Source organism: Carassius carassius, chromosome 19, assembly GCF_963082965.1.
Source record: "Carassius carassius chromosome 19, fCarCar2.1, whole genome shotgun sequence".
Classification (NCBI taxonomy): domain Eukaryota; kingdom Metazoa; phylum Chordata; class Actinopteri; order Cypriniformes; family Cyprinidae; genus Carassius; species Carassius carassius.
The window spans coordinates 8,397,962-8,420,947 of NC_081773.1; the positions used below are offsets into that span (position 1 = coordinate 8,397,962).

At 35.0% G+C, this 22,986-nt stretch overlaps 2 protein-coding genes and 1 long non-coding RNA gene across 3 annotated transcripts; 1 reads left to right on the forward strand and 2 right to left on the reverse strand.

Annotated features, from left to right (window-relative positions):
• The first annotated feature begins 1,994 nt into the window (after positions 1 to 1,994).
• Positions 1,995 to 10,194, forward strand: pdzk1 (PDZ domain containing 1). The gene is made up of 9 exons (XM_059499694.1): positions 1,995 to 2,144; positions 3,646 to 3,857; positions 3,964 to 4,192; positions 5,152 to 5,288; positions 5,717 to 5,912; positions 6,796 to 6,992; positions 7,138 to 7,350; positions 8,374 to 8,700; positions 9,591 to 10,194. Exons 2-9 carry the CDS (start codon positions 3,651 to 3,653, stop codon positions 9,660 to 9,662), a joined length of 1,578 nt encoding a protein of 525 aa, XP_059355677.1. The 5' UTR covers positions 1,995 to 2,144; positions 3,646 to 3,650; the 3' UTR covers positions 9,663 to 10,194.
• Positions 10,028 to 11,202, reverse strand: LOC132094987 (uncharacterized). The gene is made up of 2 exons (XR_009422420.1): positions 10,817 to 11,202; positions 10,028 to 10,589 (listed from the first exon to the last, which is right to left on the reverse strand). It is a non-coding gene; the product is annotated as an uncharacterized LOC132094987 (long non-coding RNA).
• A 1,812-nt stretch (positions 11,203 to 13,014) lies between these two features.
• On the reverse strand, positions 13,015 to 19,483 carry si:ch73-390b10.2 (Golgi pH regulator). Its single transcript, XM_059499695.1, has 14 exons — positions 19,255 to 19,483; positions 18,804 to 18,863; positions 18,615 to 18,718; positions 18,431 to 18,537; positions 18,051 to 18,152; positions 17,724 to 17,844; positions 17,557 to 17,637; positions 17,183 to 17,292; positions 16,581 to 16,669; positions 16,187 to 16,279; positions 15,988 to 16,083; positions 14,800 to 14,889; positions 14,501 to 14,566; positions 13,015 to 13,238 (listed from the first exon to the last, which is right to left on the reverse strand). The coding sequence occupies exons 1-14, from the start codon at positions 19,294 to 19,296 to the stop codon at positions 13,032 to 13,034; spliced, it is 1,368 nt and encodes a 455-aa protein (XP_059355678.1). The 5' UTR covers positions 19,297 to 19,483; the 3' UTR covers positions 13,015 to 13,031.
• Between the last annotated feature and the right edge of the window lie 3,503 nt (positions 19,484 to 22,986).

Genomic DNA, 22,986 nt, shown 5'->3' on the forward strand with positions numbered 1-22,986 from the left:
CAGTGAACATTTTTCATCATGGTACGGTACGTTTAGTTTTGAGCATACATTTCTATGCAGCACTTATCTTAAAGTATTGACTAAAACAAAATAAAATCGATATTGGAAATATTTTATTAATTTCTTTTTTTTATTTCTTTTTTTATTTGAGCATTAAAGAAATGTATTTATCCTGTGAGTCGCAATGCATCGGTCACATTTTGAAATTATACAGAAATTACAGTTATTTAACATGATGTCTAGATGAGTGTATACCAGAGTCTACACTTCTTATATTGAAGGGTTTATGATCATTTGATTCAGTAATATGATAGCACCTTGTATGATAGGAAAATTATCATCATTGCTTGTCTATAAAAATGGCTTCATAGATTTTGATCTGTTTGGTCAGGTGTTTTCTTTGGCCATTTATATAGGACTATAACTGATGAGCAGTTCAAGCACAGGCTTCAGGTCTAAATAGAGTGTCCGAGTATGTGCACATCTGCAAAGGCAATACAAACAAATTAGTGATTATACACACATTCATGGTCCAGACTCTGTCACGGGATTTAGGATTTAGATTTAATGAGTTCACTAATACTCAGATCATTTAATTGGCCCACTGAAAACACCAATTACGTTAAGGGGTCATGATTTACCAGAAGACTGACCAAAGAATCAGTGGCATGATCCCAGTCATTTGCACAAGCATCTGTTCTTTATTGGAATAGAGAGAGTAATAAACATTGTGGAACCTGCTTCTGTTTTTTATTATTATTTTATTTTATTTTTGCAATCATATTGTGATTTTTTTTTATATACAGTTGTGCTCATGAAATTACATACCCCTTGCAGAAAAAGCAAAATGCATTTTAACAAAATAAGAGGGATCATGAAAATTGCATGCTATTTTTTATTTGTTCATTGTGTTGCCTTCTTCAAACAGTAAATGTCTTCACCTTTTGTAATAGCCTATTCAGGACAGTACTTAATAAAAATAACATGCAATTTTCATGATCCCTCTTATTTATTTAAAATTAACATATTTGCATATTCTGCAATCTTATGAGCACAACTGTATATTATTTTTTTAACAAAGTGGTTTATGCTCACTAAAACATAATATATTTATTTAATCTAAATTACAACACAAACATTAACATTGTGAAATACACTCCAGTCTTCAGTGTCACATGATCCTTCAGAAACTTTAATATTCTGATTTGATGATCTGTTATTATCTGTATATTATATTGATTGTCAGTTGTTGTTTTTTATTTTTATAAATGTTGAAAATAGTAAAATATTTGTCACTGTCTAATATTTTTGTGGAAACCATGAAACAAGTTTTTTTCAGGATTTTGTGATGAAGCTGAAAAGAACAGCATTCATTTGAAATACATTATTGATTGATTGATTGATTGATTGATTGATTGATTGATTGATTGACTAAAACTTTTTAATAGTAGTGCATCATGGTTTCCACAAAATATTACGCATCAAAAACTGTTAACATTAATAATAGTAATAATAATAATAATAATAATAATAATAATAATAATAATAATATCTTTAATCAGCAGATTAGAATGATGGATCATGTGACAGAAATTATGAAATTCATGAAATTCATCTGAAATTTATGTTCGGCATCACAGGAATAAACTACATTAAAGATGTGAAAACTGAAAACAATTATTTTCAATTGTAATCTTTTACAATATTACTGTTTTACTGTATTTTGATCCAATAAATGCAAAGACATTGCTAAAAAAAAACATAAAAATGTAATTTAAAAAAGTGTATTTTAAAAACTTATATATTTATTCATTTATACCATGAAATAAATCTCTTACAGACTAAAATTGAGGTGGTTTTAAAACACTCTTACAGCTCAGTAAACCAAGTTAATAGAGTGAATAAAAATATCCTCGCAGACTTTAGATTTATTTTATTTTTTTATTTCTTTAGGGTAGAATATAGTCATTCATAGCAACAGAGAATAAGCCTCCAGCCACGGGACATGGTTAAATAACTCACCTTTTAGATCAACCTTTGGCCTGTCAAAGTCCTTCACACAGACTTACGCAGCGCTAAATAACACCTGAGCAGAAGCAGGCAGCCACCTCCTTCACACCGGGACACTGAGGAGACTGCAGCTGGTGAGTGACACCACATACATGTACCTTTAAAAATATCATGGGCTTGAGAAAAATCTGCTTTGATGTGTACCTTACTATTTAAAAAATTTATTCCGAGTTATGTCATTTGAATATTTTTTTCAGAATAGAATAGAATAGAATAGAATAGACATGTTGATCCAGACTACCTAAATTTAGGCAATGACACCCTGAGAATCATGTTGAAAACTTTTCTAATGCAGTTTGATGACTCAAGTGAAATTCTTGCTTTTATATTATTTGTACGGATGAGAAACTTGACACAAGTTGCATTAATTATTAAACGGCAGCAAGGAGTTGTTTTTAGGCATAACGTGATGATGTGAAAGCATTAGCAGCTCATAGAGCAGTTCATGGAGCACTCAAGTGTGAGAAGTGTACTTTAGCTCTCAGCTGATGTGTGAGGTATTGTGTAATTGATATGGCATCTGTTGAGCTTGAACCTACAGCTAGATGCTTGTGCTTTTTCCCCTGGTAAAAAACATTTATCGAAATGAACCAAGGCTATAGGCAATCTTTCTAAAGCCTTAAAAGCCTTGATGATGTTGATCCCTCCCAATTGTGTCTATTGTTTTGTAATTACTAATGTGTAACTCCAGAGACAAGGTACAAGGTACACGTTAGAAAAAAAACATACAACACATACAGTTGTTAACAATTGTGGATTCAGAGCACGCATTCTAAAACTCACTCTAAAACAAAATAAACTTGAATGATTGTCATCTGTAATTACAGAGACAAGGTGCAAGCATTTTAAAGCAAGATGTGCTTTGACAGACACTTTGTTAACAATTAGTAGTTGTGCAAATCAGATTGCTCACTCTCTTATGTATTTATTTGTTTATTTTTTTGCTCTGCTTCTATTTAAATTTAACATGAAATCAGAATGTACTATATTTGTTAATGCACATTCTAAGTCTTATTGTGCATGAAAAAAAAAGAAAATGTTTACTGCAAATAATACATAAATTGCATTATATGCTTTCTCTCCCTATGATATGTTTATTATTATTACTATTAGTAGTAGTATTATTAATAGTATTATTTTATCTTATGCATTTTTGAATACCCAGAAATATAACTAAATTATTTTTAAATGTAATTTTAGATTGACTTTAAGCCTTCAGTGATGTAGTTCAGCAGGTGCACCCTAACATAGGGCGGTGATTATATGGTCTTTGATAATTCTATATTACCCCAGTTATCACTCCATTTCAAGAACATAAGATTACATAATCATGTTCAACTCCGTGTCTAATCTGCATGAGTCTGCTTTCATTGATTTCTGACACCTGCAATTACAAATACATTTGGTCTCCACACACTTCATTGGTAATTACCAATTTTATCACCAAATGACTGGTATATACTGAACTGTGTGCATCTATGATAAGATAACATCAGATGTACCAAGACGAGCATATTATCACGTTCGATGACCTCAGCGTAAAAGCAACACTGATCGATAGATGTTTCATAACAGGGAAAATGGCTGGGCCAAAACCACGTATCGTTACTCTGACCAAGCGAGAGGGTCAGGGCTATGGCTTCTACCTCCGAGTGGAGCACGGCGAGGAGGGTCACCTGATCCGTGCCCTGGAGATGGGCGGCATGGCTGAACTGGCCGGTCTGAAGGACGGAGATCGCATAGTCAGAGTCAACAGAACGTTTGTGGATAATTTGGAGCACAGCCAGGTCTGATGAATTTGAAAATTGACTTTCTTTAAATCCTATATTATTTATTTCAGTAAATTTTATTTCAATAGTCTGGTGGTAAACCTCAGTCTTTTTCATGGGTCAGGTTGCAGATTTGGTGAGAAAGAGTGGGATGAGCGTCACATTGCATGTGCTTGGAGAAGAGGCATATAAGACGGCTAAAGCCAATGGTGTAAATCTTGCTGACGCTCAGTCCCAGTCAGGTCAGAGCCAGCCCACCATGAATGGAGTGTCTGCACCAACCGCTAAAGCCAAGCTTTGTTATCTGCAAAAATCCAGCAGTGAATTTGGTTTCTCCTTGAAGTCCACCAAAGGTAAGCCAAAAACTCCCATAGCCAGATTCTTAAGTAACATCATATGTTCTTGTTTACAGTAATGCCTGTTTGGGCCAAGAACTAAATACTTAGAATTAGTGTTGCAAAAAGGTGGAAAATTTCTAGTAAATTTTGGAAACATTCCCGAAATTTCGCAAACTTTTCAGGATTTTTGGAAATATTCCAGAGATTTTTGGAAAGTTTCCTGAAATTTTCCACCCCTTTGTAACCCTACTAAGTACAAGCTACTAATCACGTTTGATTAATTTTATGTACCATTTAGAGACGGATTTATATGAAATTCAGATAAATGGTTAAAATGACAGAAATATCAAGTGTAGACTTTGTGATTTTATTCATTTATTTATTTTTAAATTAAGGTTCCAAAAAAGGGTTTTTGCAGTGATGCCATAGAAGAACCATTTTAAGGTTCCCCAAAGAACCTTCTCAAAAAATAAATTTCCTTAGTTTGAAGAACAGTTTAATAATCTGAAAAACTTTTATTATTATTATTATTATAAAGAACATTCTGTGCAATAGAAAAGGGTCCATGGTTGTTACAAAAACTCTTAATGAAACCATAAATACCAATTAAAAAATAAATAACTTAAGAATGTAGTATCTGCCGATTGTTTCACAGTTATAATACAGAAAGCAAAGCACTGAATCTAGTTAGATTTGTTCCTCAATTTGAATATATTTGAGAGATTTGCCTAAATCCTCTAATTAGTTCATTTTCAGCTAAAGGGATGAGAGCCTGCAAGCTCAAGAAAGTCTTTTCCAGTGCTGTCGACAATCAGCCAATGGTCACCCGAGGCTGAGAAAGTCAAACGTTAACTCATTTCTAAGGCCTGTTTTGGATAAATCAACCAATATGTTGATCATTGTTGGAATTATTTCAGATGACGTGTGAGATGAAGTACTAACAGAGATTCTGATCTAACCCTTTTTCCTCTCAGGTACTAAGGGCATATTCATGACAGAACTGGTGTCTGGAGGAGTAGCTGATCAAGCCGGTGTGAAGCTTGGTGATCGGATAGTGGAGATAAACAGTGAGAATGTTGAGAGTCTCTCACATGATCAGATCGTGAAGAAGGTAAGTTAAAATTATGCTTTAATTCTAACTGCAATAACTCCTCTATAACATAACCTCTTTATCACCAATTCTGTAATGCAGTAACCATTTTAGAGAAGTTTCAAAGGCATAGTCCGCTCAAAAATGAAAATCAGTCATCTTTCTCTCATGTTCATGTCCTTCCAAACTTGTATGACTTTCTTTATTGTGCGGAACACAAAAGAAGATATTTAGAAAAATGTTGGAAATCAAACAGTCCCTGGTCCCATTCACTTAAGTGTTTTTTGTCCATGCAGTGGAAGTCAGTGGGACCCAGAATCTTTTTGGTTACAACCATTCTTTATAAACATTAATAACTTTTGAGTGCAAACTGACTGGACCTTGACTCTACTGTTTTACCCTATCAGTGTTTGAGAAAAATATTATAATGGTCTATATTGGTATTGTAGTTGAAAGCAGCTGTGGACAAAGTGATGCTTCTGTTGGTGGATGAGGACGCTGAAAAATTCTTCAAGAGCAAAGGCATTCGACCAAGCACGGCTCATGCCACTGTCAAGCACCTCCAGCAAAAACCTCGCATTGCAGACATGACCAAGAGAGCAGATGGCTATGGCTTTATCCTGAAGGAAGATCCTAAAGATGCAGGTAAGTGCTTGCCATGGTGTGGAAGTCAACATGAAATACAAATTCAGACTATTACACATTGTGTTTAATATGTCAAATTTAGCCTAATTATAGTATAAATTTAATTTGAAATAGGTCACAAGCTATTTATTTATTCTTTTGTAGGTTTTAAGAATTTCATTCTTTATGTCATCCAAAGTGACTAACAGCACACTAATTGCATAGATGTCTCTCTGGAGCAACCTAAGGTTAAGTGCACTGCTCGCAGACTAGAACTCAGGGGAAATACAGCAGGACTTTAATTTCCTGGATCCTGGAAGTTTGGTGTTAGCAGCCCTGATTCTCTTTGCATTACCACTGCATTACTTGCATCAGTTCTTCTGTTTATGTGTCTTTCTAGCATGGTGGTGCCACATGAACTCACTAAGGTTTATTGCAGTGTCAGGACAATGTGTTTGCAATGTGCAACTGACATTGCGTAACTGTGATTCAGAGGAATTTTTATGATACTGTATAGTGATATGCAAAGGTTATCTACTGAAAGGCCTCTTAGATGCAGTAAAAAAAAGATTAGAATTTTAATATGATTTAATATCACAAGATGTTCTTTTGTACAGTAAACGGTGTAGGGTGCAAAAGAGGGCATTCTAAAAATATAATCAAAAACTTATTTTACAAGCATTGGATTTTCATTATAATTAATGAACACTTTTCATTACAAACAAATTAAATAATGCATTAATAACTAAATTGGTTAAATTCGTATTCTTTGGATGTTCTCTGTAGATCCCACTTTCTTGCATGCCACCCTTGGTCGATTATGTAATTCGAATTCTATGATGTATGGTCACCCTAGATAAACAGAGAAAAATATTTTGATTCATGTCATATCTTGTTTTCTCAGGCCATTATATCGGAGAAATAGACAAAGGAAGCCCTGCGGAGCGAGCGGGACTGAAGAATATGGACAGACTAGTGGCTGTAAATGGACAGGAAATAGATAACTGCAGACATGAACAGGTGGTGGAGAAAATATCACATCAAGGAAACAAGTGCTCCCTCCTGGTGCTGGATGCTGAAACAGAGAAAATGTACAAATTGGTGAGTCCTTTTCATTCACTAAGATTGCTGCAGTACAGCATTGATTTGAAACATTTACACTGATACTAAAGAGTACACTGGTGATTGCATATTTAATTGTAAAATTTGAATCTTAAATTACATTGTGTGATACTTTGATGTATAGGGTGGTGTTTCTCCACTTCTGTACTGGGAGGAAATGAGAGGATCTCCACCCAGTTATCCTGAGCATGAAGCTGAAGCCATACCTGCTCCAGCGGCACCTGCTCCAGCAGATGTGGACCATAAACCCAAACTGTGCCGGCTGGAAAAGACCGCTGCTGGGTTTGGTTTCCATCTCAACGGCATCCAGGGACTTCACGGACAGTACATCAAAGAGGTGCGCTCTGAAAAAATTACCTGTGTTGACATTTCTAGAAAAGCTCTCCTTGATCGCTTTTTAGGTTCAGTTTTTATTTATGTATCCTCATGACATTCCAAACCTGTGAGACTTTCTTTATTCAGCTGAACACAAAAGGAGATTTTTTTATTTAACGTATATCCCAACTGTTCTTGTTTATTTAATGAAAGTAAATAGGGACTAGTGTCTATCAAGCTCCAAAACATAAGAAAAGTACTATAAAAGAATGATAAAAGTAACATAAATGTTGTCCATAAACATTATATTCTATACCTGCACTCAAATAATAATAATACTATTAAATAGATTTAGAAATAATAATAATACAAATTTTATATAAAATATTCACCCATTTGTATTCCACCATTTAACATTAATAAACTAATACTTATAATTTGATTCAATCCCATACATTTTACTTGAATATTGCTTGGTCCACATCTAACCATATTTATATTAACCATGTTCATACTTTATTAACTAAATAAATTCAGTTGTTGTCACAATGAAAAGGTTTTTGCCGATTTTAAGCTATCCAAATAAATGTGTTATGAAAATATACATTTTTAAATAGTCATATAGATGCAAATCTTTAGAAATGAACTATGCCACAAGGTTATTTTTTATTTATTTTGCCAATATTATTTTCTTACCTATCGTATTCATGTATGACTGACAGTGTAATCCAACTTTAGGTCTGAAGTTTAGTTTCTTTGTTTAGTGTATTAAAGTTGTGTCTGAGAATCCGAAATATTGATCGCAATTCAATTAGCTGTTCTCTGGTATATATGAGAAATAAGATAATATAACTTTTGAATGAATGAATGAATAGATCCACATTTTTATTGATTGAAAAATTGATTTTAGATTTTGGTGTTAGATTCACCTATTCATGTTCACTAAAAGAGTGGATAAGATATTCTTCCTTCAGATATAGAACATGAGGGTGAATAACTGATTTCATTTTGGGATGAATGAACCTGTTAATGTGTTTTCTCTCAGGTGGTGAAAGGTGGAGCAGCATACAGAGCCGGATTGGAGGATGATGACATTGTTGTGGAGGTGAATGGGGTGAATGTGGAAATGAGCACACATGAGGAGGTTGTGAACCTCATCCGCAAGAGTGGGGACACGCTGGTCCTCCTAGTGGCTGAGAGGACGGCCTATGATCATCTGAAAGCACGAGGGATCACCATCACCCCTCAGCTGCTCGATAAAGAGCCCGACGCTGATGTCCCAGCACCAGCATACACACTGGAGGACGAGAGGAAAGAAACAGGAAGTGACAGCGAAAGGCCGGCCACTCCACCTGCTCAAACCCGGTCAAGGGTCAGTACTGCTTTTCAGCATTTCTAATTGTTTTCAGCATTCACAATTTACTTCACAATACTAAATTTCTCATTCTGTCATCCTTTACTCACACTCATGTCATTCCAAACCTGTATGGCTTTGATTCTTCTGTTGAACATTAAATAAGTTTTGAAGAACTGTACACCTTCCACTAAAAGGTGTACAGTTAATTCCAACATGTACGTCTGAATATGTACATTAGCTTTGTGTTTGGGGTATAGACATAAGTAAATTATAATATTATAGTTTTAGGGTGAAATATTCCAATTACTGTTGAGCTCAAAAGTGCATTTATTTATATATTCATTTATGCTTTTGTTCATCTACAGTGCATTAAATTGATCAAAAGTACAGTGAAGTTGTTTATAATGTTACAAAAGATTTCTACTTTCAATAAACGTTGTTCTTTTTGATGCATTTTTTTTTTAATTCTGAAAAAAGTCTCACGATTTCCATAAAAATATTTAGCATTATCAACTGTTTTCAACATGGCTAATAATAAGAAATGTTTCTTGAGCAGCAAATCAGTATATTAGAATGATTTCTGAAGGATCATGTGACAGTGATGACTGGAGTAATGATGCTGAAAATTCAGCTTTGACATCACATGAGTTAATTACATTTTACAGCATATTAAAATAGTAAACAGCTTTTTTAAATTGTAATAATGTTTTGCAACTGTATTTTTGATCAAATAAATGCAGCCTTGGTGAGCATTAATAGACTAAAACATAAAAAAAAAAAAAATAGTGGTAGTGTATATTGTGATTTCTATTCTGAGCTAAATCTATTAACTATCCCTTTAAGGACACGAGCCATGACGAAATCCTGAAAGATCTACTAACTCTAACTTCTTTTTTGCACCCTAGTCGTCGTCGTCTTCATCCTCTTCATCGTCATCATCTTCAGCATCAGATGCGAGTGAGGACGAGAAACTCTGAGCACACCACACTTCTGTACCAACAGATACTTCCGATACTGTGATTTAGTGACAGGTTGATGCACTTACCTGGGGTGCGTTTCCCAAAAGCATAGTTGCTAATCTGTTAGCAACTTTGTTGGCAATGGGAAATTGTATTGCAACCAACAAAGTTGCTAACTTAGTTAGCAACTATGCTTTTGGGAAGCGCACCCCTGATCAGCTAGTACAATCTGTTAAGAGGGGCAATGACCCTTTGAACAAGAGACAATAAGACCACTGATTAAAGAATATTTTCTATGTGAATTTACAAAGCTATTATAATGACAATATCAGATGAAACAGATTATTTCTGTACTGCTTTCATTGAGATCCACAACAACAATGATCTATTTGAACAGGCTTTATTATGCTTGTGATACATGAAATATAAAATTACAGGTAGTTATGGTCTTTCGGGCAATGCATACGTCTTGATTTATAATTTATTATACAGAATGCTTTGTCACTTTCTCATGGATGCCTATTGAATAAAATTTCTTTATTCGGTGTGATGTCAAATGTGAAAACAATTCTTATCATTTTAAAGGTGCGTTTAGTTCTTTAGTGTTAGCACCAATGTTCTTCATATATTTAAAGTACCTATAACTAGTGCTTAAAGTGGAAAAAATACTATGCTGCTATATGGATCCATTGATGATGATAAAATCAGGTGATTTGCACTTCAACATTCAATGACAGATTTACATTGTACTTATGCATCATGTATTATTTAGGAAAAATCATGAAATGTTTTATGCATAAAGAAAAATAAACGCCAGAAGCAAATCTGCATCACCAATTAAAGATCTGTATTCACTTTCTATATTTGTAGCTCCAGCTTTAATCGAACAAAATAGCCAAGGACTCCCATCACTAACAAACCTGTTAGTTTTTTGAGCATTAAGCTCTGTTTTGGATTTATTTATTGTATTTACTTAACCACTGTGTGTGGATTTGAATAGGATTTGGATTTGAATAGGATTTCGTATGTGCATAGAGTCACAAAACAATCAGAATTCATTAGTCATTATCCATTCATCATTCAGGTGCATGCAAGCATAAATGCATGCAAGCCTTATGGCCCATTTTTTACACAGCTTCAGTAAAAACTGGCCCGTTTATACAAGACCCCACAACTAAATTCCAAGCTCTTCTTGGTTTACTCAACTCATCTCTTCACTCTCTTTTTCTCTCACAAGGTTTCACAGATCTAGATATCATTTATTGCATACACAACAAATTTTGCACAACCTTTGCGTTAAATTTTTGGATAATTTGTCTTACAACCATCCAAGAGCTCTATCCATCAAGACAATGAGGCAGGAGAAACCACACACCTACAAGATGCATCTGTACCCGCCAGACTCCCAAAGAGAGGAAAGTGGAGGCAACAGAAGCCTTGTCAAGCCTTTTTGCCCCAGGGAGCCAGGTACCCATGAAGCACCCATGTCCACAAGGTTCCCACGGGGAGCTCCCATGACCGCCAGGAGCCCACATGGATCACCTGTGATTGTTGGGTTTTTCCCAGAGGGAAGGACTCTCACAAGGAACACCAATGCCTGCTGGTTCCTAACAGGGGGGAAAAATGGAGGCAGCAGAAGCCTCAGGCCTCAACAACAACTTTAACTGCCTCTTCTCCCCAGAGAGCATCCACATCTGCCAATGAAGTACAGCATCTTTTCAATCTCAGTTTACAGTGCAGAAAAGGCTGTGCCCACTGTGGTACTATGTACCACTTTCTGTTTAAAATCTTTGGTGTATTTCAGAATGGAACAAGCATTGTATTTAGATTTAATCTAAATAATAAATGTCTGTGTTCCTGCATATATAAATACACACACATGCATGTATATATTTCAGAAAAAAATTGTTTATATATTAAATATATTTATGTATAATATACTGTAAACTGTGAATAGAAATATAAACGTAAATATTTTCTAAATATATACTGTATGTGTGTGTATTTATATATACATAATAAATATAAACAGTACCAACATATATTATGTAAACAAAAACGTTTATTTTGGATGCGATTAATCGCAATTAATCGTTTGACAGCACTAATATTTGCATATGCTGAGAACAGGCTGTAGTTATAGCTATAGGAGATCAGCCACCTTCATGCAAATGCAGTGCATGTCAATCAAATATTGAAAAAAGTTAATCTACAATCTATACATATTTATATATGTTTGTCCTCTATAGAGTGTAGATTGATGGAGGGGGGGGCTTTAATTTAAAGCAGATTAACAAGGCAGCAACATATATTCCCAAATATATAACAAATATTCCCACCTTTGTAAACAAAGCTTCTGTTCATTTTTGTCTTTAGCTCTTTCCTTGTTATTCGGATGTACATATACTAATTCTCCTGTTGTTTTTGCTGGTAAAGTATTTTAATAATAGATGTTTAATAGCTTAATTTTTGCTCTTTATACCACCAAACACCAATATGGTTATAGCCTAGAAGTGGCAGCCAATGAATGAAGGTGAGGATTCTCGTTGCATATTACACCATTTCAGAATTACGAAATATACTGAGGGTGTGCGACCCACACAAAACCGAATTAAAACCACTTTTCATTTAAGACGTCATGCTCTTCACAAAACACTACTTATTCCTTGTAAACCTTTTTCAGCTTCAATCTACTGAATGTACCAATAAGAATCAGTGAAAATGCTTGAAAAAGCCTTTTAATGGAAATCTGAGCTTCCTGCAGTTACATCTCTCGCACGCAGATATTGCCTTTTCAGTAAATCAATGGCATCTGTCACACACACACACACAAAAAATATAATACACAAGGCCAAAGTACATGTATTCTTAAACCAGTTCTAGTTGATTTCAGCAGAAGATTATGACTCACACTCAATACAGTATCCACATGTGAATCATTGAGACATGGAATGAATGATAGTAACGATTAACAGGCCTGAAAGAAAAACAAGAGTCCAACAGTCCACTGTAACATAACTGGGTGTTGCCGAGATATAGATCTGATGTCTATTAATGATAAAAGATGGCTCAAGAGTGACTGATTTCATGGTAAGCAAACTAGAGAGAGCCTTTAGTTTGTTCACCTACCGTGGTAAACATAATAGCACCTGGTACAGGAAATTTTATATTATTTTGTCCCCTCCATTAATTTGATTATATTTAAATGATACAGCTAATCAGCATTTTTTGAAACCAAAGTCATATAAACACAGTTTCTGGGCACCTCCTGATTCAGGAAATACAGACCCAAAAATGCTCATTACAGGGCAGAGGCAAAAAAGTCCTTCTAAAGGGAGAGACAAAAGAAAGAGACTCTTTAGTCCCATGCGTCTCTCTCTGATGAGGTCACAGGGTCATGTGCTTCTCAGGTGCCTGTTTGTGGGCCAGGTAAAGGAAGAGGATGCTGGAGAGAGCACTGACCAGGAAGATCACGTCAAACCAGCGGTGGTAGAAGTTAAACTGCAGTTCTCCCAGGACCTCCGTCACTATGGTGCGGTACTCTAAAGGCATGCTCATCCGCATCAGGAGCACAGACGACACAAAATACATGCCCTACAAACAGACAGCAGAGAGTGGGAGAGAGAGACCGAGATGACGCACCATTTTGAATATGAGGAGGGTTCTCGAAATATTAGTAGGACAAGGAATCAAAAACAGTTATTATTCAAAATCACCAAAAAGTTATTTTTTAAATTATTAAAAGTTATCCATTATTTCCGCTGGAAAAACACTAAACACGTTTACACTACTGTTCAAAAGTCTGGGGTCAGTAGCTTTTGTTTTTTTTCTCTCATTTCTGAATGTTCTGTTCTCGTACTGTTCTGAAAAACAGTAATACTGTAAAACATTATTTTCTATTAGAATTTTCAGCATTATTACTCCAGGCTTTAGTGTCACATGATCCTTCAGAAATCATTCTAATATGCTGATGCAAATATGCTCTAACAGTTTTTATATATGTTAAAAAAGTTGTGCTACTTAATATTTTGTGTGTGTGTGTGTGTGTGTGTGTGTGTGTGTGTGTGTGTGTGTGTGTGTGTGTGCAAAATGTGATAAATTTTTTAGCATTCTTTGATTAATATAAAGAACGTTTATTTAAAATATAACTATTTTGCAACATAATCGTCTTCAAACATAATTTCTTAAAAAAAAAATTATTTATTAAATAATTATTTGTAGATCATAATCAATAATAATGCATACTGTATATCATACATCAAATGTTTGTATATGCCTTGAAATTAAAGGGACAGCTCACTCAAAAATAAAAGTTATGTCATTAATTACTTCCAAATCCGTGAGACCTTCGTTCATCTTCAGAACACAATTGAAGATATTTTTGATTAAATCCATGACCTCTATGACCCTCCATAGACAGCAAGGGTACTAAAATGATCAAGGCCCAGAAAAGTGGTAAGGACATTGTTAAAATAATAAAATTGTTGAATAAATTTGTTAATTTTGGTTTCTTTGCGCACCAAAAGTATTCTCATAACTTAGCAAAATTAAGGATGAATCACTGCTGTCACATGGACTATTTTTACTATGTCCTTACTACATTTCTGGGCCTTGAACGTGATAGTACTCTTGCTGTCAGAAAGTACTATGCAGAGTCAGAAAGCTCCCGGATTTCATCAAAAATATCTTAATTTGTGTTCCAAACATGAACAAAGGTCTTACCGCTTTGGAACAAGATGAAGGTGAGTAATTACAGAATCTTCTTTTTTGGGTGGACTATCATTTTAACAAAACTTACAATTAGTACAGTTATTATTATTATTATTATTATTAATTTTATTATTATTATGTCTCACCATGATCTGAGCCAGGACGAGCACAATGACATTGGAGGACTTGCTGCTGGAGATGGCATAGAAAAACTGTGAACAAAACAGAGAGATTAAACAAAACTGCTTTTCATTAGCTTTAAACAACATTAATGCTTCTTAGAAACTGAATTCGAGCAAGACCACGTTGCAGTTGCTCAAGGAAATAATCTGCTCCCTCCACACCGACCGAACCGACACGCCTACGCACACGTACAGTAATATATGACCGTTTCCCCTTAAGTGATAAGACTAAATGAGAAAAAAACACGTTCATCCTTTATTACCTTGGTGAGTGTGATTAAAAGGCCTCGTATGGACGTGACTATGATGATTCCCACCAGGATAAAAGAAATGTGCTGAGACCAGAACTTGACCTGTGGGAAAACAAAGATTTAAGCTCTTCTGCACATGAATTGGGAGGCTTTATCCATTAGAAAGGGATGAGCAGCATTTGCCCTTATCGGTAGAGAGCAAGAGTGAAGCCGGACACAGATTACATGTTTAAGAGGCTGAATCATTACCTCCTCATGGGGAAAGATTAAACCGTCATTTAACAGGCTGGGGAACAATTAACTGCCAGCCAAAGCAGTAAATGTCAGCTGACACAGCACATACAATCACAGCATGCATATACAATCACAGTCAGAAGAATAAAGTCTATTAGAGTGGATATGCAACAACTATGTACATGAGTGTGTACTAACAAATGTAATTATAAAAATAAAATAAAAATACTATCATTAAATAAGTTAAGAAACAACTGGTATGGTAATATGTACTGCAACAAAACCGTGCTAACATCTGATTTGTCTATAGTTTTATATATTGGCCAATAGGGGGCACAGAAACACAAGAAGGAAGATTTTCCCATGAGATAAAGAGACATTAAAAATGTAAAGAGGGTTTTATCAATAAAAAACATAACATTTACTATTGTTCGAAGGTTTGGGGTCAGTAGCTTTTTCTTTTCTTTTTTTTTTAACCAGCAAGGATGCATTAAATTGTTCAAAAGCAGAAAGTATACATTTCAAAACATTTCTATTTCTAATAACTTCAGTTCAAACTTTCTGTTCAAGAAAACTGATATAATCCTGATATGAATAAAAAAAAAAAAAACGTATCAGGTTTCCCACAACTGTTTTCAACATTGATTATAATTAGAGACATGTATATTAAAAGAGTTCTTTTAAAAAAACAGTTCTTTTTTTTATAGTTATAATATTTCTTAATATTATTGTTTTTTGCTATATTTTTGTGAATTGAGACTGGGTGAGTATAAGTGACTTCTTTATAATTTTAAAAACATTTAATATGTTTCTAATAATAGTGAATTACACCATTCATACTCACAACTGAGTATCAGAAGTGGAGTAAAAAATGTAAATATGAAATAAGAAGTCTGATAGGGAAGCTTAAAAGACATTTAGCTTGCCAAAATATATATGAAGCAGAGTAAACTGATGATAACATACATCAAACTGAATGCCGAGATAGTTGACTGTGATCTCGATTCCTCTCGTCACTGGGTCAGTCTTCCCCACACGGTCAAACACTATGTTGATAGTAGCCTAAGAAGAATTACATTATAATTACATTATGTCAATGATTAGGACACATTCTTACAATGGTCTATAATACATGCCAGCCAAAATGAGCAAAAACAATTCTTACCATGAATATTTTCCACACGCAGTAAATGGAGAAGAAATAACCTAAGAAGTTGAAGTATTTCCCCTGAAATGTTTTTGAGTATTCGATCCGTTCCTTTGAATACAGAGACATAAGATCATTATAGTGTTTTAAGAACTTACTATTATTTATATAAAAGATTTTATATTTTGACCAAAGAATTGCCATGACTATCACTACTGGATATTTTCTTGATACTTCAAAGTAAAAGGAAAGAAGAAAAACTAACTGTAATTATTTGTTTTTAGGATTTTATTAATTTCCATGTCTGTCCTGGAGATTACAATGTTTTAAATTGCCTGATACATACTTCCTTGTTTTACATGAGCATGGGATCCCTGTGCATATAAATACAACTATTTTTCATTTTAAATACCTTGGTAGCTTGCAGGTCCACAGTCTCCAGGAAAAGCTGTCTACTGAGCTCCTCCAGAGCATCCACTTCCTGCTGGATCAAAGAAAGATCTGCCGTGCCAAGGTTAAGAAACAAACATCCCTTTAGAGGAGCCTGTGGTCCTAAACTAGTGCATCACATTCACTACCCCCCAAAAATTAGTGCTCTCAGCCTTGAAAAGCCTATTTAAAATTTAAAAAATAAATTAATAACACATTTCAATGTCTGACTTCATTCAAATTATTATTTGCTTTTGTAGATGCATTGTAAAATCTGGGTCCTGAACCATAACCAATTGAGAAGCATTGTGTTAAGCCAGCAGGTTAACCAATCTACTTAACATGCACATCCTCACACAGTATTTACTGCCCATTAGCTACTGCTTTAAATTAAATTGCTGTGGCAGTCCTCAGGGAGCGAACAGGAGTTAAGAGCTTGGTTCAGACAATTAAGGCACAATGGTGATGAAATGTGATCTCAGTAACTCTCCGGTTGCTGGGTCTCTTCTAAATGAGACTGAATTAGTAACTCAGGACCTGTACTGTCAGCCTGCTGCCTCAGACGAACTGGCTCATTAAGGATACTCTCACTGCCTGATGGTGAGGAGGTCACGCTCTTGATCATCCCCCAGAATCCCGTCTGTTTATTCTGCTCCTCTCCACGCTGGTACATCTGCCTTCTTGTCATGGCAATCCTACAAAGAGATATTAAAAAGTTCTTAAAAGACAAAAAAAAATGGTTCTGTCACAAATCCTACTTATTTACTATTTTTGGGTCATATAAAATCCATAAATGTAGGGTTAGAAAGATTTTTTTTTTTTTTTTCAACATAATGTTTTAACATACAATCTTCAGCATAATAAGGATCATGAGACACTGAAGACTGGAGAAACAGCTACTCAAGATTTGTGAATATGTTTCCCCTGTCTGCTTGGATCCCTCTCTTTATACTGCTTACCTTTTCTTTTTACTGACAATCATGTCCATAGTCTGAAGAAGTCTTCTCTCCAGGGCCAGGATATCACTGTCTGTCACATTTCTGAGCAAACAAACATCTAGTATCTTACATATAAAATATACAACAGGCTATTCTCTGTTATTTTATGTGTCTAAGAGCAAAGATACCTCAGAAAATATGACATGTATGTATAAGGACAGTTCACAGCACCAAAGCCAGAGAGAAGAGCCATCAGTGTGACCCCAATGACCCCCACACGACTGATCAGCTGCTCTATGGACAGAATGCCTGGGAATACAAAAAAAAAAACATATACATTATTACTTGTAATATATTTACTTTCCTAAAGCACATTTATTGTTAATGTGCTTGAATCATTGGTGCACATTATTCCAAAAATATTACAAAATAACAAATGATTGTGTCTACAGATTTTGTGAAATATTATGCTACATTTATAAATACATAGAAAGTTTTATGTTGACAGTGCCTACCATGTTTTGGACTAAGTATAGGGAAAGGATCGCCCAGTTTCCAGAAGAAATACATGAATGTGAACCAGACCACGCATGAAAAAAGCAACCTTTGTCTCTGCACTGTAAAATAGCAGGAAAAAAAGGGTAGGGTGCATAATAAAATTTTCTGCAAATATAAATAAATAATTCACCCAGAAAAGAAGAAGAAAATGTACTCATTCTGACATCACCGATCCATTGGTGAGTAAGTTATTAAAAAATAAATAAATCTCATCTACATATTGAATCGTCTGAGTGTAGGAACATTTTTAGCTAATTTTCATTTTTGGGGGGAACTATTCCTTTAAACAAGCAAATTGAAAGCTACAAAATATAAAGAGAGAACCAAATCCACTTACGTAATCGTATATTACTGACCACAAAGTAGCCAATGTAGAAAGGCACCACAAATATCAGAACCAGTAATATTACATACAAATTCAGCTTCCAGTGGAAATATCGGGACCTGTTTAAAACAAACAAACAGCATGTGAGCATCTGGTCTACTTTTCTCACCACTGGTTTTTAGTCATGAATACTTACGTGCTGCTTAATACGCCGAGGATCTCAAAGATAATGAGCTCAAACATAGTGCAGGAGAAGGCAAATGTGATGGAAAAGACCACCTGCACAACATACTGTCGAACCTGAGGAGGAATTGAGACAGATTATAAATACTGACAGCCCAGAGTCAACACCACTGGTCTAAATCTACACTCTTACGCATGATACCTCATAATCTTTAAACAGCTGCCTCATGAAAAACAGCCACCCAAACCCAAAAAACAGCACCTGTGGACACAAAATCATGTTTAACACATCCTCCAAACATTTCTATGTGAAACACATAAATATGTTGCATTATACACAAACCAACACATAAAGCAAAAACCTTCAAAACTACTAATAACACTATATTAACTATCAACATTTAACTATTCGAAATAATACTGTAGTGTTTTGTCAAAAGTAAATAATAACAATAATTATGTTATTATTATTAGGCATCTGTTACAGACGAAGACACAGTCAGACAGACACCTTTTAAGTATTTTAATTGTTTTGTATCATTTTAAGCATTTAACCTTGGTAACATGTGGTTCACTGCACAATGAAGGAAGTGTTTGTGTTCGTGTTGTTGAAGCTAATAAACATTTATTAATGAGCGAGAGATAAGACATACCTGAGAAGTGAACATAATCACTGAATCTACGAAGAAAGACATGGTGTGGCATGTGGTTTGGCGTTTGTATACAGAAAATGACAAACGTGCCCTCAGCTCATAATGTTAAAAATGCTCTGTTAGTACAGAGAAGCAAATAACGAACAAAACAAGTGTCCGAATGAGCTGTCAAGCTGCTGACGTCATGACACGGGACAAAAATGTTTTCCGGCGCACAGTGATGTCATCATCAACCGGTTGATAACTCGACCGCTAGAAGGCGTTACCACCTCAAAAATTATTAGTTTTTTTCAACAACTCACATCTCTTGCAAAATGAAGTACTGCATTCAAAATATCACAAACACGTCTCAAAAGCAAACATTTGCAAACACCATTGCCGTAATATTAATTCATGTTAGATTTTTGTGTGTTACATAGAGAACTGTGTGTTTTTATGAATTGAAAACTGGGTCAAAGGTCCAGAATTAGTCTATGGTTTTGCAGATTTGGTGTGTGGTTCTGCTATATATATTTTTTTTCATTTGATGTTCATTATTATTATTAACAACAATAACAATTACAATAATTTGAAACTATTTATTTACTAATGCTTTGCCAATGCAAAGTTGCTATTTTACTATTTTACTGAGTGACAGAAAAAACAACACAGAGAGAGAGAGAGAGAGAGAGAGAGAGAGAGAGAGAGAGAGAGAGTGAGAGAGAGAGAGAGAGAGAGAGAGAGAGAGAGAGAGAGAGAGAGAGAGAGAGAGAGACTGAGGCCAGGGGCTGGGTGTTTCATTATTAAGATGGAAAGTCTCGTCAGACTGAAGCGACATGGAACAGAGAACATGGGAGTCTTGGCTAAATCACATCCTGTGAAAGCTGTCACCACACAGCAGTCCCAGTGGCTTAGTCCCCAACAGATTATACTTCCATTCAGCCTGTGGAGTTATTTTCATAATATAGAAATATATCAAAACCTTACTTACATCATTTGCAGTTCCTTTTCTTTATGTCAGTATAGTTACAAGTAAAAAAAAAATCTATAAAAAAAGAAACATGGTGTATTTTGCATATTGATGGATCTTTTTGATAACTGTTACAGGATTTGTTTGTTATGAGCAACAATATTAAACTGATCAAATGGAGACTTTATTGTATTTATATTATTTGGATTTTTAGAGAAGATCTGAACACATAAAGCCTGCAATGAATATCAGAGATTTCAGTATGAGCTTCTTTTTTTTCTACATTAAGTTTTTTGTTTTTTGTTTTTTTTATCGCTATAGAACTTTTTTCTCAATATATATGTCAGTTTTCAAAACCCTTCATGCAGTGCTCTTTTATAACCTTCAGCTTGGCATAGATGTAAAGTTCACATCCAGAACGCAACAACACTTCCAAAACACTTCATTCATGTCTCAAATTAAGTCATTTTTCCATAACTCTGGCAAAGGTTGTCGCTGTCACTTGTAATATAGTGACCTTAAAAAACACTAACAACGAAGGAGCAGATTTCTGTCTTATTCAGTTTTATATTATTGAACTATAAGTTGTTGTTTTTTTAATTGCTAACACTTCAAAACTTCAACTTCAAAACAACCTCTTTTTTCAAAACTTTACACACAAATCCAAAAAAAAAAAGGCAAAATGCCTCACATCTCTTGGAAAATGAAGCACTGCATTCAGAATATCACAAACACATCTCAAAAGCAAACACCATTGCCGTAATATTAATTCCTGTTAGATTTTTGTGTGTTACATAGAGAACTGTGTGTTGTGTTTTGCAAAAAGTGAGTCAAGGCCAAGAATTAGTGTTTTGGAGATTTGGTGTGTGGTTCTACTGTTTGAGTGTCAGATTTTAGAAATTGTGTGACAAGTAAAGATTTTGTATATACTGTAGGTCATGACCAAAAACTGTTTGGTTACCAACATTCAAAATATCTTCTTTTATGTTCATCACAGACTTGAAACACATTGAGGGTGAGTAAATGATGACAGAATTTACATTTTTAGGTGACTTAAACTATCCCTTTTATTTTAACATATGTAATTGCATTACATATAATTGTGTTTAAGTGAAAAAGGAATAATGCCATTTTAAAGATGTAGTCACTGAAAGCATTTTGTGCCAAAGCAATGGTGAATGATCCACGGTGTACCTCTTATAAACTGTTGTGTGAACAGTTATGAAAAAGCTACCTAAAATGGGTCCTGGCAATTAAAAAAAAATTAAAAACTGTAGCACTTTACTTTACTGTATACCAACAAATATCTAAAAAACCTTAGGAGAAACATCTGATAAAAAGTTGACTAGAACATACAGTACAGACCAAAAGTTTGGACACACCTTCTCATTCAAAGAGTTTTCTTTATTTTCATTACTATGAAAATTGTAGATTCACACTGAAGGCATCTAAACTATGAATTAACACATGTGGAATTATATATGGAATTATATACATAGCAAAAAAAGTGTGAAACAACTGAAAATATGTCATATTCTAGGTTCTTCAAAGTAGCCACCTTTTGCTTTGATTACTGCTTTGCACACTCTTGGCATTCTCTTGATGAGCTTCAAGAGGTAGTCACCTGAAATGGTCTTCCAACAGTCTTGAAGGAGTTCCCCGAGAGATGCTTAGCACTTGTTGGCCCTTTTGCCTTCAGTCTGCGGTCCAGCTCACCCCTAAACCATCTCGATTGGGTTCAGGTCCGGTGACTGTGGAGGCCAGGTCATCTGGCGCAGCACCCCATCACTCTCCTTCTTGGTCAAATAGCCCTTGATGCCTTCAGTGTGACTCTACAATTTTCATAGTCATGAAAATAAAGAAAACTCTTTGAATGAGAAGGTGTGTCCAAACTTTTGGTCTGTACTGTATGTGCCCTGATCCTGTGAGCTTCGAAAAGCAACTTCTGAGCAATAAAAACCTGTTTCCTGAAGCAAAACCCTTTAAGACCAGCTGTTTTAGACCAACCCTCACTCTGCTACTGCTACAACTCACCCAAAGAAAATAAGCATTAAGTCAAGACCTCCCACAACTCCCCAAAAGGCTTGTCTTCCTCCCAGCCTCTGAAGAGCTACTCGACAGTGCTGAGGTGTGAATTGAAACAGATGCTCAGGTGCCCCACAGCACTGTCAGCACACAATTGGAGTTGTCAGAGAGTTTGCTAATTCATTGGCTTATTTATTTATATACTGCAGGAGTCTAGGACTGGTGTGTGGGGAAGCATCCGCTGTGGAGACTGTGAAGCAATGAAAGCGATAAAGTGTTTCTGATGAGATTTTGGGACTCTCGGGATGGCAATATTGTTTGAATGTGAGAGGGCTAAAGAAAGCTACAGTCTCACAGGCCTCTTTCAGCTCTGAGGTTTTATTTTCATATTTGCAAATTTATACACATTGATTGTCTGGCGGAATTTTTTTAATGTGAATATGTTTTGTATATGCTACTGTAACTGCGAAAATGATAAACACAGTACCGCACAACAAGCATAGAGAAGCATTAAACTATGCAAACAGTTTTAACATAATCCATTTTTTTAGGGAGTGAATGAGTTTAATTGGCTTTAATGTCACATACGAAATATCAGCATCTTGGTTTTTGTAATCCATCTCTCAGCAGTGGTTCACAACCTTTAAACTTTCACCCATTTTACCCATTCCGGATTTATTTATTCCAATTTTTCATTTTTAAACAGTAATTGTATTTTCCAGAGGAAGGTTTTTTATCTCTGAATAGGGTTGTGTGTC

Excerpts from the sequence above, each read along its gene's own strand:
- si:ch73-390b10.2 (XM_059499695.1), bottom strand. The coding sequence starts at position 19,296 with ATGTCTTTCTTCGTAGATTCAGTGATTATGTTCACTTCTCAG. Across the intron at positions 18,719-18,803 it reads AGCTGTTTAAAGATTATGAG|GTTCGACAGTATGTTGTGCA; the intron begins GTATCATGCGTA and ends ATTCCTCCTCAG. Across the intron at positions 16,670-17,182 it reads CTCACCATCAGGCAGTGAGA|ATCTTTCTTTGATCCAGCAG; the intron begins GTATCCTTAATG and ends TTGGCACGGCAG.
- pdzk1 (XM_059499694.1), top strand. The coding sequence starts at position 3,651 with ATGGCTGGGCCAAAACCACGTATCGTTACTCTGACCAAGCGAGAGGGT. Across the intron at positions 5,913-6,795 it reads GGAAGATCCTAAAGATGCAG|GCCATTATATCGGAGAAATA; the intron begins GTAAGTGCTTGC and ends TTGTTTTCTCAG. Across the intron at positions 8,701-9,590 it reads CTGCTCAAACCCGGTCAAGG|TCGTCGTCGTCTTCATCCTC; the intron begins GTCAGTACTGCT and ends TTTGCACCCTAG.